General features: G+C 41.5%; 1 protein-coding gene across 19 annotated transcripts in view; it reads left to right on the top strand.

Annotated features, from left to right (window-relative positions):
* The window catches only part of LOC122396455 (myosin heavy chain, muscle), a 43,763-nt gene that overhangs the window by 27,157 nt on the left and 722 nt on the right, over positions 1 to 15,884 (top strand). For 12 of the 19 annotated variants that reach the window (XM_043394879.1, XM_043394886.1, XM_043394881.1 and 9 more), the window contains exons 15-25: positions 603 to 866; positions 3,698 to 3,907; positions 8,271 to 8,644; positions 8,906 to 9,134; positions 9,215 to 9,498; positions 10,115 to 10,193; positions 10,589 to 11,318; positions 11,410 to 11,771; positions 11,889 to 12,284; positions 12,357 to 12,701; positions 12,782 to 13,030. In XM_043394879.1, the coding sequence (XP_043250814.1) occupies positions 603 to 866; positions 3,698 to 3,907; positions 8,271 to 8,644; positions 8,906 to 9,134; positions 9,215 to 9,498; positions 10,115 to 10,193; positions 10,589 to 11,318; positions 11,410 to 11,771; positions 11,889 to 12,284; positions 12,357 to 12,701; positions 12,782 to 13,030 (3,522 nt within the window). Of the gene's footprint in view, positions 1 to 602; positions 867 to 3,697; positions 3,908 to 8,270; positions 8,645 to 8,905; positions 9,135 to 9,214; positions 9,499 to 9,723; positions 9,803 to 10,114; positions 10,194 to 10,588; positions 11,319 to 11,409; positions 11,772 to 11,888; positions 12,285 to 12,356; positions 12,702 to 12,781; positions 13,031 to 13,227; positions 13,290 to 15,884 lie in introns of all 19 variants that reach the window. The other 7 variants (XM_043394891.1, XM_043394887.1, XM_043394880.1 and 4 more) reach the window with 2 other exon arrangements.

Below are 15,884 nucleotides of genomic sequence, written 5' to 3'. Positions count from 1 at the left end.
ATGGAAATCTTTATCAACGTCCAAAATCATGTTTAAACATTAACGCACAGAATTGATTGCCGAACTTTTTTTATCTCTTCGCTGACACACGCAAGGTAACTTCCACGTTGCTTCTTCATACTTTAAGTCAAGTAATTGTGTTCTTTTTGTCCGTTTTCGAATTTTGCACGACAACTTTTACTTTGATTATTTTTGCTCGAACCCAAATCGTCAACTTCAAAATGTTGCCCAAGAAATTACAGCGGCTTAATTTTGTTATTGTAATTTGTTAATTTTGTTATAATATAAAATTCAAAATTATATTTAATTGCTGATAATTTTCATCGGATATCTGAACATTTTTCTATTATTAAATAACTTTTTTTCATATCATAAAATCATTTCGTGAGAATTTTATTGTATATCATTTCAAGATATTGCTATAGTCGATTTATAAAATTTGAATTTTCTATCCATGGGAATTTAAACGAAACGAATTTATTAACATGTGCAGAGTCTTTCCAGATTTCGCGATCGAAAGTAATCAAAGTATTTCGCGTACGATCGATGGAATGTCGCTAATCGAATGTTTTGTGTTCTTTCGTTAATTTGAAAAACAACAGGTATTCTTCCGTGCCGGAGTCCTGGGTCAGATGGAGGAGTTCCGTGACGAACGACTCGGCAAGATCGTGTCCTGGATGCAGGCCTACATCAGAGGTTACTTGGCCCGAAACGATTACAAGAAACTGCAAGAACAGCGTCTGGCGTTGGTGGTCGTACAGAGGAACTTGAGAAAGTACCTGCAACTCCGTACTTGGCCATGGTGGAAACTCTGGCAGAAAGTCAAGCCTCTCCTCAACGCCACTCGTATCGAGGACGAGCTTGCTGTGAGTGTTTTGACAAAATACTTGACACAAAGTATCCAAATACTGCAAGTGATCTTGCGGTAGCAGAGATACACAGGCCAGGGGATCATAGAACATTCTTTGTCGGTTGATTTCTGTTTCTATTTACGGCAAATCTGGGATAACTGAAAGAAACACGGTACCAAAGTCTCCAATTTTCTGTCTTGTCGAACTTAAAAAAGAACAGCGAATGACGCGTACATAATACCGACTAGACTGCGGATCTTCATGCAAATTCATATTTTTATTAATAAAATTAATGAATTTGGAGCTTTGTAGAGGGTTGTCTGAACCCCTAGATATAATAATTCGTACCTTACCTCAAGTATTTCTTATATTCTTGCATATTAACTAAATTCTGTAGTTTTTTGAAAATTAAAATTTCCTATAAATGCATAAACATCCGCAGTCTAATAATGGCAATACAATCTGAAACATTTTTTTGTTAGTGGGTTAAAATAAGATAAACAGTTGATATTGATAGGCAAATATCATCAAAATTGTATCGCGTTTGATCTTATTTTAATCCAAAATAGAAAAATATATTGGTAAAAGTTTAAAAAAAGGATGACAAGTAAAGAATCTTTGCATTAGGTACTAAAATCTGTACATATGTATTGTCTCACATCAGATATTTGAGCCCAAATCAGATTGTACTAAATGACAACAGAGAATGACCAATGTTATCCAAGATTTGCTGTATAATTGTTTAGGGGTGCAATCCTTTGCACTCCCCTGATGTCATACTTAACCCTTTGCACTCTGAATTATATTTCAATCTTGTTACCAGCTGTTCCCAATGCTTTTAAGTGTTTTATTTGAAATTTACGTTGATTAAAAATTATTGTATTTTGCAATTTTCAAGTGTATATCTCTTTGGTTCGGACTTGAACAAAATGTCGATTGGGACTCGACATAGGAGAGCAGAGGGTTAATATGCATCATAACTTGGTTCAAGCTTCGTTCATGGTAACACAGACTGGATTAAACCAATTGAACTTAAAGTTACGAGAATTTATATATTTTCGTGGGAAGCAAGATCACTTGGAATTTCTAGAAATGGCGCCGCAAAATCTTCCCAAACTTGCTGTTGCTTATATCAAAGAAAATTATATCAAAGAAAGGGTTGAAGTTTTAATAGCGAGCTCTGAAATACATTTTGAGAACTTAAATGCAACAAGGTTTCTATTTTTATCGTTTAAAGTTGAAATAGTTTGATGAATCTGTTTGAGTACATGTATAGTAGTTACATTCAAGTGTAAAATGCATATTTTAAACGTTTAAACTTTTTATTAATACATAATTTATATATTCAATGAATTCATAGATAATTATACAATACTATCAAGCTATAGATTCAATCATAATAAAATTATTATAAAAATAGTTTTATAAAAAAAAAAAAAAATTAATTTAAAAATTAAAAACTACTTTCGCTTCAAATATAGTATATGTAACTTTGAGAACTTAAATGCAACGAGGTTCTTATTTTTTAAACTTTTTAATAATATATGTAATTTATATATTCGATGAATTCATAGATAATTATACCATATTACCAAGCTATAGATTCAATCATAATAAAATTATTATAAAAATAGTTTTATAAAAAAAAAAAAAATTAATTTTAAAATTAAAAACTACTTTCGCTTCAAATATAGTATATATAACTTTGATACTAGTATTTTATAGTATACTTGAGAACTTAAATGCAACGAGGTCCCTATTTTCATCGTTTAAAGTTGAAATAGTTTCATTAATAGTCATCTTAGAAGATACTTGCACCTTGGTGCAGTGAGATCGCTTGGAGTACGCGATTAAAACGCGCGTCGATCGTATAAAGATCGAGCAGGGTGTCGGAATACTCGGATGAGTCATAGGATGAGCAACAGGATTTTTGGGCACGGTTTGGCGCGTCTTAATTAGATCAGGTTGACATAAGGTCGTTACACGGTTTAATAATCGTGATTATCGAAATTCTCCCAGCGGGGCGAACGAAAATAAAGTAGTCGGGAGTCACGTCCAATCGAAAATAGTATCGTTCGCTATAAATGATATTACCACAGACGCGAATCCCCGTCCGCGGCTGCGCAGTAAACCGATCCCTCCCTTGCCCACTCGCGGTTCGGTATTCGTTCCCAACTACGGGAGAAAGCCGATTCCCTCGGGAATTACGAGTTCGATCGGCGTGTTACGGTTCTTCTGGATCGTAAAAGGAGACTGGAGTCTCGCCCCCCCCCCCTTCCACGATCCTCCTGGAACGCGTTCTAATTTCGTCCACTCCCCCTACCCGTGTGGCCGGTTTCTCATAACTCCCTACCGCCTTGCTGCTTCTCTCGCGCGCTGTTCCCTCCCTCGTCATCGGGATCGGTTATAAATATTTTTCTACGACGAACGCCGCCTGGAGTGGGGGGGGCCGCGGATGGCCGATTCTTACGCGGTAGACGCGAAGAGGGATTTTAGGTAGAAAAGTTGAGCCTCTGGTAAACCGGGGATCAGTTGGACCCGCGACCTCTCGACGACCTTTTCGAAACGATTTTTTTTTTTACTCACCGAACCGTGGAAACTTTTTTTCCCCCCTACGCGAGAAGCTCGACCGTGCATTTTATTTTTCTACGTTTCTCTGCGTTTCGCTCGACACGATAAACGGGATCGCGACTTGTCCACCCCCCTGATCGGCGCGCGGTCTTTGATTCCTCGATCGATCGATCGTTCGTTGCGTACGAGGATCCGTGGGATACGATACGATGGGTGACACGGTGGCGGAGGATTCGAAACCGGCGGTGAACGGTGATGTGGAATCGCAATTGCAGGCGTTCGAAGAGAAAGCGAGAAAGGCGCAGGAGGCTTTCGAGAGGGAAGAAAAGCTGCGCAAGGAGCTCGAGGAACAGAACACGAAAATAACAGCGGAAAGAAACGCGTTGCAACGGCAGCTGGATGGCGAGAAAGGCTCCCTATCAGAATACATGGAGAAGTCCCTGAAATTGGCTGCTCAGAAGGCTGATCTCGAGTCGCAACTTCAGGTAAGTCCAAGCCAGATACTCCCACACTATACCGGATGAATATTTAATTCAGAATCAATCTTCGTTTGTTCTAGCGAAGGGTGAAAAATTCAATATCAAATTTGATATTAACGGTGTCGAGTCGTTTCGATTTAAACGCTATTTTCTATCGAAAAAACACCCCCTTGAAATTTTCATTTCCAATGGTTTTACAAGCTTAATCGTTTCTCCTCGATCGATCAATCAAACGCTTTTGGCAAGGAAAAGATACGCAGAGAACAGCGTTTGAATACCTCGAAAACGAACTCGTCGATTTCTGACTTTCTTTCCGAGTGGTTATTTGGCGATTGTTTAGCAAAGAGTGCTCCCGCGTTAGAAAGTAGTACAATTGGCACAGTTCATTGATAACGAAACCAATCTCGTTATGATGAACGCCTGTCCTCCGAGAATCGTATCGTGCATCAAACCGATAATTATATCTCGCGGCGGAATGACCGAATGTCGAAACAAAAGGGAATGGGGTTATCAAATTCAACCGAGGACATTCACGTCTTACGGCTATGGTTACGAAAACATATTAGAAACCGAAATAATCGCGAACCGGGTGGGAGGGGAAGCCTCGAATACCGTCGAAAAGAATAACAGGATGCGAAAGTATGCGAGTATTTATTTTCATTGCAAGGCTTTACTCTCCGAATTTCTCTTCAGCAAATCGAGTTCTCCTACGAATCTCTTTTACAATTTTAATAAAAATTTTAACTACACGTCTATTTACTGCAAAAGCTAATATGAAATTGCAGAAAATTAACACGGAACACTTATTTGACGCTAATAAGTATCAATTGGTCGCATTTTGGATCACTCTCGAGTCGAATTTCATTTGTAAAAGGGTTAATTTCGACTTATATGGATTCCTCAACCATCGCCTTGGAATTTTTTGCGTTTAACACTAAAAATACCGACAATTATAGTGTGTTTATTTGTATCGAGAATATTGAAACATACACGCTTCAATAGGTGCGCGAAGAAATGTATTATGCAATGGAAATAAGTGTTTATTCATTCTCTTACAGAAAATTGCGATAAATTTCCAAAAATTCGGTCGAGTAAATTTTTACAGGTTTCATTAGAAATTACGACCACATCATTAGTCATTTTGACCACTTTGGTAGTTCTAGTGTTAATAAAATATCGAAAGACTGTTTTGTGATTTTGAAATACTCATTTTGATCAATGATCAAACTATAGGTAAAAATGATTGAAAAAAGAACGTGGATAGTTTTTCGGTGAGAAGACCGTTTCCTCGGCGGTCTGGCGCTATTTCCATACGGTTTTCAAGAAATTTGGATCGTGGGTAATTTACGCGCGGGTCGACAAATCAATTGCGAGTCGAAATTCCAAAGAGCCCGCCGTCCCAGTAAAATTAGATGGCGATCGGCTTCGAACCGCGATCCGTCCCAGAAGTTTTTTTTAGGAAAGCTTAAAATTCGAGCGCCGCCGGTGTCCGATCATAATTTAAATGAATCTGGCTCGGGTTACCGGGGAACGGCGTGCACCTGACAAGAAGCTGATACATCTTCGTTGCGCAAGAGACCGCGCGCAGTAGCGAGGGCGCGTCATTAGTCAGACCCATGAATTACTTCACCGCACCGTCCACCGCGCTATTTTTCTTCCACAGACGAGTCATTCGGCCTTATCTCCACACTTATTCGGTCGTTTCCTGCATTCGTTCTATAATTACGACGATCCAACGTTCTTTTGTCCCCCCGACCACCATTTTTTTCTCCCCCCTCTCTGTCTCGACGCGCCATTTTATAATTTTCTTGCTTCGACGATTCCGTGCTCTCGATCTTTTTACCCGGATTTTGGAATATTTATAGTTGGAAATATCTGGATAGTTTTCGATAACAATGAGAATAGATTAAATCTATCGTGATATTGTGAGATGTAAACAATAGTTTGTACTCCATTTTCCCATTTATTTGCTGGTTTAAAGAAATGTAAGAGTACAGTGGATCGAAGTATACGTATTCTTTGTTCGTTTCTTTTAGGAACCGTAAAAGTCTGTGAAACTTGGCATCGTTAACGCTGGAAAACTTGGAAAAATGACTAAAGAAAATAGGAATCGAGAGAGTGAAACGAACATTCCGCGAAAGCTCGATATTTTGTCCGCGCAGAAGCCGCTGTAAGTTTGTCCCCCTGGTCGTTGTTCGTTTCTTCTCGCGACAGTAATCGTCGATTCGAGTATTTTTAACGGAAACGATGCTCGAAAAAGACGAGGCTCGGTTACATCGCGGGGAACGAAAGAATCTCGGCTCGTTCCAGAATTCCAGACTATTCTTAACGGAGTTGGGACTGTCGCAGAGTCTCGTTCCAAGATTGATATTAAGATCGTCCCCCCTATCACTTTCGTCGCGACTATTCTGGTCGTGTCGTAGAATTTATAATCGCTGTAAACTGGAATCCAGCGGCCACGTGTTGGGGGGGGGGGGGGGCAAAAAAAAGGAAAATATTTCAACGATTTCACGCTATTATCGCGTGGCACGAAGAAGACGTGAGATCTGCAAGGTCGAGGGAAATTTCGCGATGAAATCGATTTCTATCGCGATCCAAGCGAATTTGGGCGAGATTATTCACTGCTACCGGAAGCAGGCTTGTAATTAAGCGGGCAACGATGGCGGAAAGAAGCGGAATAACAGCAGAAATCGTTTAAAATTGATTTAACGGTGGTCAGCCGTGGAGAGGGAACATCTCAGGCTCTTCCCCTACTTGAAACCAGCCAAATTTAGCTACCGTCGATCCCAGATTCCAGGTTATTAAAAGTGGGCGTGGTTATGCGCTGGAACAGCCGAGAAAACGAAGGAGGTAACAGGTGTAAGGTGTATTTATACGTTGGTACACTTACATGCGTCATCGCGAAACTTCTTCGCCGTTCGTCTTCCTTCGAGAGATTCTCTTGGTACCCCGTATCAATTAACGAATCTCTTACCATCACTCGCTTCGACGAATATTCCATTCCTTCCGTCGATTCTGATCGCTGGTAGCATTCCTGAATCCCACGATCTTCGAAACAAATACCATTATTTGTTATAAACTTTCCAATCGTTTACATGGCTGGAAAATAGCTTTGGACCGGACCAGACCATCGAGTTAAATCAGCTATCCTGAAACATGGAAGTTAAATTAAATCTCCGATCGAGGGACTTTGGTACTCAACTTGCGAATATTTTCCAAAAATTCCTCCAACTATTCTTATTTTACTAAATATTTTGTTTCCTCTATCGATTGTAATCGTCACGATAGCAACTTTCTAACACTTTCTAGAAACAAAATGGATGATATAATTAATTCCAATTTGTTCACACGGCTGGAAAATAATTTTGATTTAAAATTATAAAATAAACGTAAAATGTAAAATCAATTTCCTTTTATAAGCTGTCGAAGTCTGCTTATCGTAAATGAAATTTGGTTTAAGGCCACGTTCGACTCCCTCGAACAGTTTAGCTGTTTTCTCGATTTACGACAGTTCTCTTGCAACAAATGATACCCACGCCCACGCGACACCCGTGTACTTGCTAAAATACACCACTTATTTACGTTTCCGTGTTTCATCGTCGTAATGCAATATCTCTCGGTCTGGATATTAATATCTGGAACAAGCATATTACTCCTGGCGAGTGTTCAAGAACCGTCGAGTATTTTTTTAGATTAGTCGGATGCAACGCGTTTAATTAATCGAACGCGGTTTGCAAACTCTCTATCGAGTCACTATCGTGGGCATATGCTTCTATTCGATGAATTTTTAATTAAATTACATTCCTTCGTGCATCGAAGCCCGAAACCTGGCAAGATTTTATCGTTGACGTTATAAAAAATGTTTGTTAAAAGCTATTGAAAGCTATTAACGCTAGATTTACGGAAACAATCAATTTCACGGATACCAGATTCCATATTTGTCAAACTTTTATCAACTTATGTTGAATTTGTTTGGTGCAATGGCACGAATACATATTCTAATTAAAAGAAAAATCGTATTGTAAGGTAATCGTCAACATGAAAGGTATCAATAAATACATATACGTGCGATCAATGCCCGTAAATCTAATATTAAGAAGGGCAACAGTAAAGTTACGTAATTCATGGCACGAGTGACTACTAATACACATATCTAATACGATATAACTGTATATATTCGCTCCAAACGTGATTGCAATAATAAAACGTAACTTTAAATCTGCGTCAGTGATCTGGTCACTCTGAGAACAAAGTGCAACGAATTGATACTACTTTCGAACGGGAGCATCGAGCAGAGGTGGTCGAGAAAAAGATAGGATGAATTAATTAAAAGAAAAGCGTGGATACCTAACTTTGTTTCGCATCGCAGGATCTCAACGACAGATTCAAAGAAGAAGAAGACTCGAGGAACAACCTGTTCCAAAACAAGAAGAAGCTCGAACAGGAGGTGGCAGGCTTGAAGAAGGACATCGAGGACCTCGAGCTGAATCTCCAGAAATCCGAGGCGGACAAGGCGACGAAGGACCACCAGATCCGCAACTTGAACGACGAGATCGCCCACCAGGACGAGCTGATCAACAAACTGAACAAGGAGAAGAAGAACCAAGGCGAGGTGAACCAGAAGACCGGCGAGGAACTCCAGGCAGCCGAAGACAAAGTCAATCACCTGAACAAAGTCAAACTGAAACTCGAGCATACTCTCGACGAGCTCGAGGATTCCCTCGAACGTGAGAAGAAATCACGGTCAGTGTTCCTCACGATTGAACAGTCCTTCGAACCTTAAAACACTATCATTATTATTTTGAAAGAGATAGTTAGATCCTCACGATTGAAGTTGATTTCTTCGAACCTTAAAAGTTAGATCTTCAAAGTTGCTAGTGATCTAAATATATTCTATTTCGAAGTTTACTTATACGGTGTATGAGACAAAAATTGAGGATTTTTATATTACTTCTTGAAATTTAGTATTACGCAAATTGGTAAATTCGATAATTATTTGTGCAGAGCTGACGTAGAAAAGGCTAAGAGGAAGGTTGAGGGTGATTTGAAGCTCACGCAAGAAGCGGTGGCGGACCTCGAGAGGAACAAGAAGGAGCTCGAGCAGACCATCCAACGCAAGGACAAAGAGCTGTCGTCGTTGACTGCTAAACTCGAGGACGAGCAGTCGTTGGTGGGCAAACTCCAGAAACAGATCAAGGAGCTGCAAGCGCGCATCGAGGAGCTCGAGGAAGAGGTGAGCTCTCGACTGATCATCTTGTTTCAGTGTTTGAATCAGTTGATGGTATATCGAATAACTTGTATTCGTTTGTACAGATCGAAGCTGAACGTGGCTCTCGCGTGAAGGCCGAGAAACAGCGCAGCGACCTTGCACGAGAACTTGAGGAACTTGGCGAACGTCTCGAAGAGGCTGGCGGCGCGACCTCCGCTCAGATCGAGCTCAACAAAAAGAGGGAGGCCGAGCTTAGCAAACTCCGCAGGGACCTCGAGGAAGCCAACATTCAGCACGAGGCCACTCTTGCCAGTTTGCGCAAGAAGCACAACGATGCCGTTGCCGAAATGGGAGAACAGATTGACACACTCAACAAGCTCAAGGCCAGGTACGACGGGGTCAATGGCGCTTATAAATAGTTCTCGACATCAGGAAAACAGAATTCAAATAGAATTTCTCTTTCGATTCGTGGAGCTTCGAAGAAGCTGGATAAAATACAATTTGATACAAAGCTTCCAGTTAACTCGACTAGTTGCTTGGAAATATTTTTTTTGTAACCGCGAGAGACTCGATAGGAATTTGCTACGCAATAGTAATACCGTGTTTTCAATAGGGCCGAAAAGGGCCGCCACGACATCCACTCCGAGCTGAATAATTCTCGCGCCACGACGGATCAGGTGGCCAGGGAAAAGGTACATTAGAAAACGAACACGAGAATGTCAAGACCCTGGTTACACGAGATGATGTCTGTTTTTTCCCCTGTCTTGTGTTTTTTTCATCTAATTCCAGAGCACGAAATCGAAATTCTGTTTTTACGTTCTCTAACTGACCCGGGGACTAGAATTCCTGGGACTTTTTCGTTAAACAATGGTTTCTAGATAGTTGGCTCCCGTTTCTGTAATTAATTTTCAGGTTTTTATCATATGTTTTGAGAGAAAACGTTGTAATTCTGTCCATCCCGATTGCTAATCGTCCTGTTTCGACTCTGTTTTCATGTGAATTAGGGTTGAGAAGGAGAAGGTCCAATACTTCAGCGAATTAAACGACATGCGAGCGAGCGTCGACCACCTGAGCAACGAAAAGGTAAGGATGTATGTTGGAAACTGTTCCTCGATGCAGCAAATTAACGCAACTAACAGCTTCAGAGGCAGCGGAGGACCGGAAACGAGTTCCAGGAGGGCTCCACGAGTCTTCTGAATGTTTTCCTAGATACCCCGCATCGTTGGATAATCCGTTTAGCTTGCAAAGCTTGCTTCCCGTTTGTAACATTCCTGTTTGGCGCTTGGATCTACTTTTGGACGATATTGTACGCCTATAGTCTTCCAACTCGGTTGTAATCTTATCTATAACAATTATTTTCGTGACTTTTTAAAGCTTTGCTCGAACCGTGTATCGCTTAAATTCCTCCAAGCGTAAATCCAAGCAAAATAAATCGCTCCAAGGAGTCCGTCTAACGTAAAGAATCTTGTTGAACAAAGGCCGCCCAAGAGAAGATCGTGAAGCAGCTGCAGCACCAGTTGAACGAGACCCAGGGCAAACTGGAGGAAGTGAACCGCACTTTGAACGACTTCGACGCCGCCAAGAAGAAGCTGTCGATCGAGAACAGCGATCTTCTGCGCCAGCTGGAGGAGGCAGAGTCCCAAGTCAGTCAACTTTCCAAGATCAAGATCTCGTTGACGACGCAGCTCGAGGACACGAAACGACTGGCCGACGAGGAGGGAAGGGAACGCGCCACGCTTCTCGGCAAATTCCGAAACCTGGAACACGACCTGGACAACATTCGGGAACAAGTCGAGGAGGAGGCAGAGGGCAAGGCGGATCTGCAGAGGCAGCTGAGCAAGGCGAACGCGGAAGCGCAACTGTGGCGCACGAAATACGAGTCCGAGGGCGTGGCCAGGGCAGAGGAGCTCGAGGAAGCGAAGAGGAAACTGCAGGCACGATTGGCGGAAGCCGAGGAGACCATAGAGTCACTCAACCAGAAGGTGATCGCTCTCGAGAAGACGAAACAGAGACTGTCGACGGAGGTCGAGGACCTGCAGATCGAGGTGGATCGCGCGACAGCGGTTGCCAACGCTGCGGAGAAGAAACAGAAGGCCTTCGACAAGATTATCGGCGAATGGAAGCTCAAGGTCGACGATCTGGCGGCAGAACTCGACGCCAGCCAGAAGGAATGCCGCAACTACAGCACGGAACTCTTCAGGCTCAGAGGTAAATTATTTCTCTGTCTTTGGAGGAAATGGAACCAAATATCAAACATTATAAAATTCCAAAAACTAATCTTGTTTTGTATTTAAATTAGGTGCATACGAGGAAGGTCAAGAACAATTGGAGGCTGTACGTCGCGAGAACAAGAACCTCGCGGACGAGGTAAAGGATCTGTTGGACCAGATCGGCGAGGGTGGACGCAACATCCACGAAATCGAGAAGGCCAGGAAGCGCCTGGAGGCTGAGAAGGATGAGCTTCAAGCCGCCCTGGAGGAAGCCGAGGCCGCCCTCGAACAAGAGGAGAACAAAGTTCTGCGCAGCCAGCTCGAGCTCAGCCAAGTTCGACAAGAGATCGACCGTCGCATCCAGGAGAAAGAAGAGGAATTCGAGAACACCAGAAAGAACCACCAACGTGCTCTTGACTCCATGCAAGCGTCCCTCGAAGCGGAAGCCAAGGTTGGTCGAGAAGCCTCGTCGTTCTCTTTAACGAGTTCTTTATTTTGAATATTTTATTTTCTGAATCATTTTTTAATATTTATTTACTTGCAAGATTAAATTTGAAATAATTTACAGGGTAAAGCCGAGGCACTGCGCATGAAGAAGAAGCTGGAGGCTGACATCAATGAATTGGAAATCGCTCTGGATCACGCGAACAAAGCGAACGCCGAAGCCCAGAAGAACATCAAGAGATACCAGCAGCAACTGAAGGACGTGCAGACCGCCCTTGAGGAAGAGCAACGGGCGCGCGACGAGGCCAGAGAACTCCTTGGAATCTCCGAACGTCGGGCCAACGCTCTGCAGAACGAACTCGAAGAGAGCCGCACTCTTCTCGAGCAAGCAGATCGCGGACGTCGCCAGGCTGAACAAGAACTGGGCGATTGCCACGAGCAGTTGAACGAACTTGGTGCTCAGAACGCCTCTATATCCGCTGCCAAGAGGAAACTCGAGGCTGAACTCCAGACCCTCCACGTGAGTACACATTTGGATGTTTTGCTGTATTTTAATGGAAAACAAAATGAACGGAGATGATTTTGCTTTCAGTCTGACCTGGACGAACTGTTGAACGAAGCGAAGAATTCCGAGGAGAAGGCGAAGAAAGCAATGGTGGACGCGGCCAGGCTGGCCGACGAGCTCAGAGCCGAACAGGATCACGCTCAGACTCAAGAGAAACTGCGCAAGGCTCTCGAGACGCAGATCAAGGAGCTCCAGGTGCGTCTGGACGAGGCAGAGGCGAACGCCCTGAAGGGCGGCAAGAAGGCCATTCAGAAGCTCGAGCAACGCGTACGCGAGTTGGAGAACGAGCTGGACGGAGAACAGAGGAGACACGCCGATGCTCAGAAGAACCTCCGCAAGTCCGAACGTCGCATCAAGGAACTGAGCTTCCAGGTAAAAATTTATCACCGCATCGTTATCACTTGCTACCCGAATCATCGCGAGCCCTCTGACTTTGCTTTGATGGATTTTAGGCTGACGAGGACCGCAAGAACCACGAGCGTATGCAAGATCTTGTCGACAAACTCCAGCAGAAGATCAAGACGTACAAGAGACAAATCGAGGAAGCCGAGGAAATCGCTGCTCTGAATCTTGCCAAATTCCGTAAAGCCCAACAGGAACTCGAGGAGGCCGAGGAGAGAGCGGATCTTGCCGAACAGGCGATCACCAAGTTCCGCACCAAGGGACGCGGAGGAAGTGCCGCGCGCGGTCTAAGCCCAGCGGTAAGCAAACTCGCCCCGGATCTCGTCTCTTGTTAATTCAACATCGATTCTTTTCATAGCTTCTTCTTTGATATCGTTGAAACATTTAGTGGACCGTTTAGGTGACCATAAATAATATCCCAAATCGCAAGATAGAATGTAGTTTGCACAGAGCAATGCAGGATTTCTAATTCTAAAATCTCTATGTCCTTGTGTAGCCGCAACAGAAGGCCCGCAAGGCGCCTTCCGCAATGGAGTAAAGAACATCATGCCGGTCCATGTAAGTTCGTGCTCGTCTTCGAAGCACGTGTGTGTGTAAAAAGGCAACAGAAACACAACAATCGAAACAATTTTATGTACACTCGTACGCGAGAGTATTCGAACGCTCGCATTTATAATATTCGACTAATAAAATATATGTTGAACTAAAAAGTTTGATATAATATGACACGTATAACAAAGTTTTGCTCCTGAGACTACGTAAATTAAGTTGGCCCACCATTTGGGTTCTGTAACAGCCCTAATTTTGTTTACCACGTTTAAGTAATATTACGAGTTATTTATCTTCCTGATTATTTTATATTATTATTAATGAAAATTGTAACAGACATCTTGAACACTGTTTCCTTTGGACCATCAATGAAACATACTGTATTGAATTATTTTCTAATATTACTTGCGTAATTCTGGGACCCATCTCTTGCTATACGTGTCGTATTGTATGTATATCGAATGCTTCGGTTTAGCTGCACATATTTCATTGGTTGAATGCTATAAATGCAAGTAATTTATATAAATTTTGTGTACGAGTGTAAAACAGAACTGTTGCGTGCCCCTGTCGTCAACGTCTCGTTCTTGAACCTGTGTGATAAGCCGATAACACTTCCGGGGGCGAAGCTTACGAATAAAAAAGCTTGCTCCTCGTCATTAATTAACGATGTGCATTCACCCATCCCAAAGAAATCACGTCAGTTTACGAATAGCTCCTTCTGTATGGAACTTAGATCGGTAACTGCTTGATCGTGATAGAGTAGTCGGTCATGTCACGCGTCCAACAAATTATATGTAACGATCTGGACCATTTAAAATGACAACAATATTTTGCCGGTCGTTTTTCTTTATCCGTTTCAATTTTTCCGTAGTCACTAGATGTCCAACTAAACAAACGAGATTGTTCATAATGAAATAACGAAGAGAGGCGTTAGGACCCTCGAACGAATCGATTCCTACTGTTGTTTGTCGAGGCGACAAATACTCGAACGAACCAAGGACACAAAGAACGTGTCGCCTGATCCCTGAAAATGTTTTTTTCATTTATTAATCTACGATGAAATGTTACTAGACCCTCGTTAGGGATGGGATTAAGAATAATCAGAGAAAGTGTCTCTTCCAACTTTAAAATACAAAGTGTTCCGGGATGGAGGATGATTATTCGTGGAAGACCAAGTCGAATGGAAAGTATAAAATTGTTTCACGTGGAGCTTCGTTTTCGAGGAACTCGCGGATAAGCGTGGAATTGAATTTAAGTAGAAATACCGAGTGATAGCCAGGCAAAGAATGATGGCGGCCATATAAGTTTTCAAATTCATTTCGAAAACGAAGTATTATGGGAAACAGTTTTTTCATTCCACAAGATCGACTTGTTTCTTTACTGTAAAATCATTCCCCTACCCCTTGCTGATTTTACCACGATTACTAGGATACCCTGTGTTAGGTATAACGTTACTTTATTTTATTCTTCAAGTCGATATACTTGAAACCATAACTACTTGCTTTTCAGGAATATATTATAAAAATTAAACGTACAAATTTAATTTACTATTATGGTAGAAAATTCTTTAAATCAGTGTACTTGTATTCGTGAATATATATTGTACTTGATCCCATCACTAAAACATAAACAATGTTTTTTTTTTTTTAAACTTGTATCATTTGATAGCATTGTACTATACAGGGTGTTCGAAAAATTTTAATACAAGATTCTAGAGGCCAAAATGAGACCAAAATCAAGAATATCAATTTGTTGATGGAGGCTTCATTAACAAGTTATTAACATTTAAAGATCCGTGCCAGTACTGAATTTTTTTCTCAAAAATGCGCAGAATTTCGGGGGTATGTCTATTCACCAAAAATGATTGTAATTTACCCCCGCAACCGAAAATAATTTTTCTAAAACGGTTTGAAATTTTTTTTTTCATCGAAAAATTTGTCCACGTTCTGGAATTTTTTTCTCAAAAATGCGTAGGAATTCAGGGGTATGTGTAATGACCAAAAATGATTATAATTGAACCCCGTAACCGAATATATTTTTTCCAAAACGGTTTGAAATTTTTTTTTTCATCGAAAAATATGTCCACATTCCTGAATTTTTTTCTCGAAAATGCGTAGGAATTCAGGGGTATGTGAAATGACCAAAAATGATTATAATTAACCCCCGTAACCGAAAATAATTTTTCTAAAACGGTTTGAAATTTTTTTTTTCACCAAAAAATTTGTCTACATTCCTGAATTTTGTTCTCGAAAATGCGTAGGAATTCGGTATTATGTCAAATGACCAAAAATGATCGCAATCGTCCCTTGTAACCAACCATAATTTTTTCAGAATGATTTGAAATTTTTTAATAATTTTTTAACGAAGCCTCGGTCAAGAAATTTTCGTCTTATTTTACCTTCCAGAATCTCCCATTAAAATTTGTCCCATGGTTGGCCGAACACTCCGTATGTTCTAAAATCATACTCGTACGAATTTTCAATATCTGTTCATTATTTACCAAGGAATGAAACATTGCATTCGCGCTTTTGAACAAATTTCACCGACTCGTCGTGCGAGTTGGGAACACAGACGCAAAGAATAACGATTGTCAATTTGTTTTTC

This window comes from Colletes gigas, unplaced genomic scaffold, assembly GCF_013123115.1.
Source record: "Colletes gigas isolate AHSC1104 unplaced genomic scaffold, ASM1312311v1 Colletes_gigas_Sc00007, whole genome shotgun sequence".
Taxonomy (NCBI): domain Eukaryota; kingdom Metazoa; phylum Arthropoda; class Insecta; order Hymenoptera; family Colletidae; genus Colletes; species Colletes gigas.
This window is presented reverse-complemented; position numbering and strand designations above follow the sequence as displayed.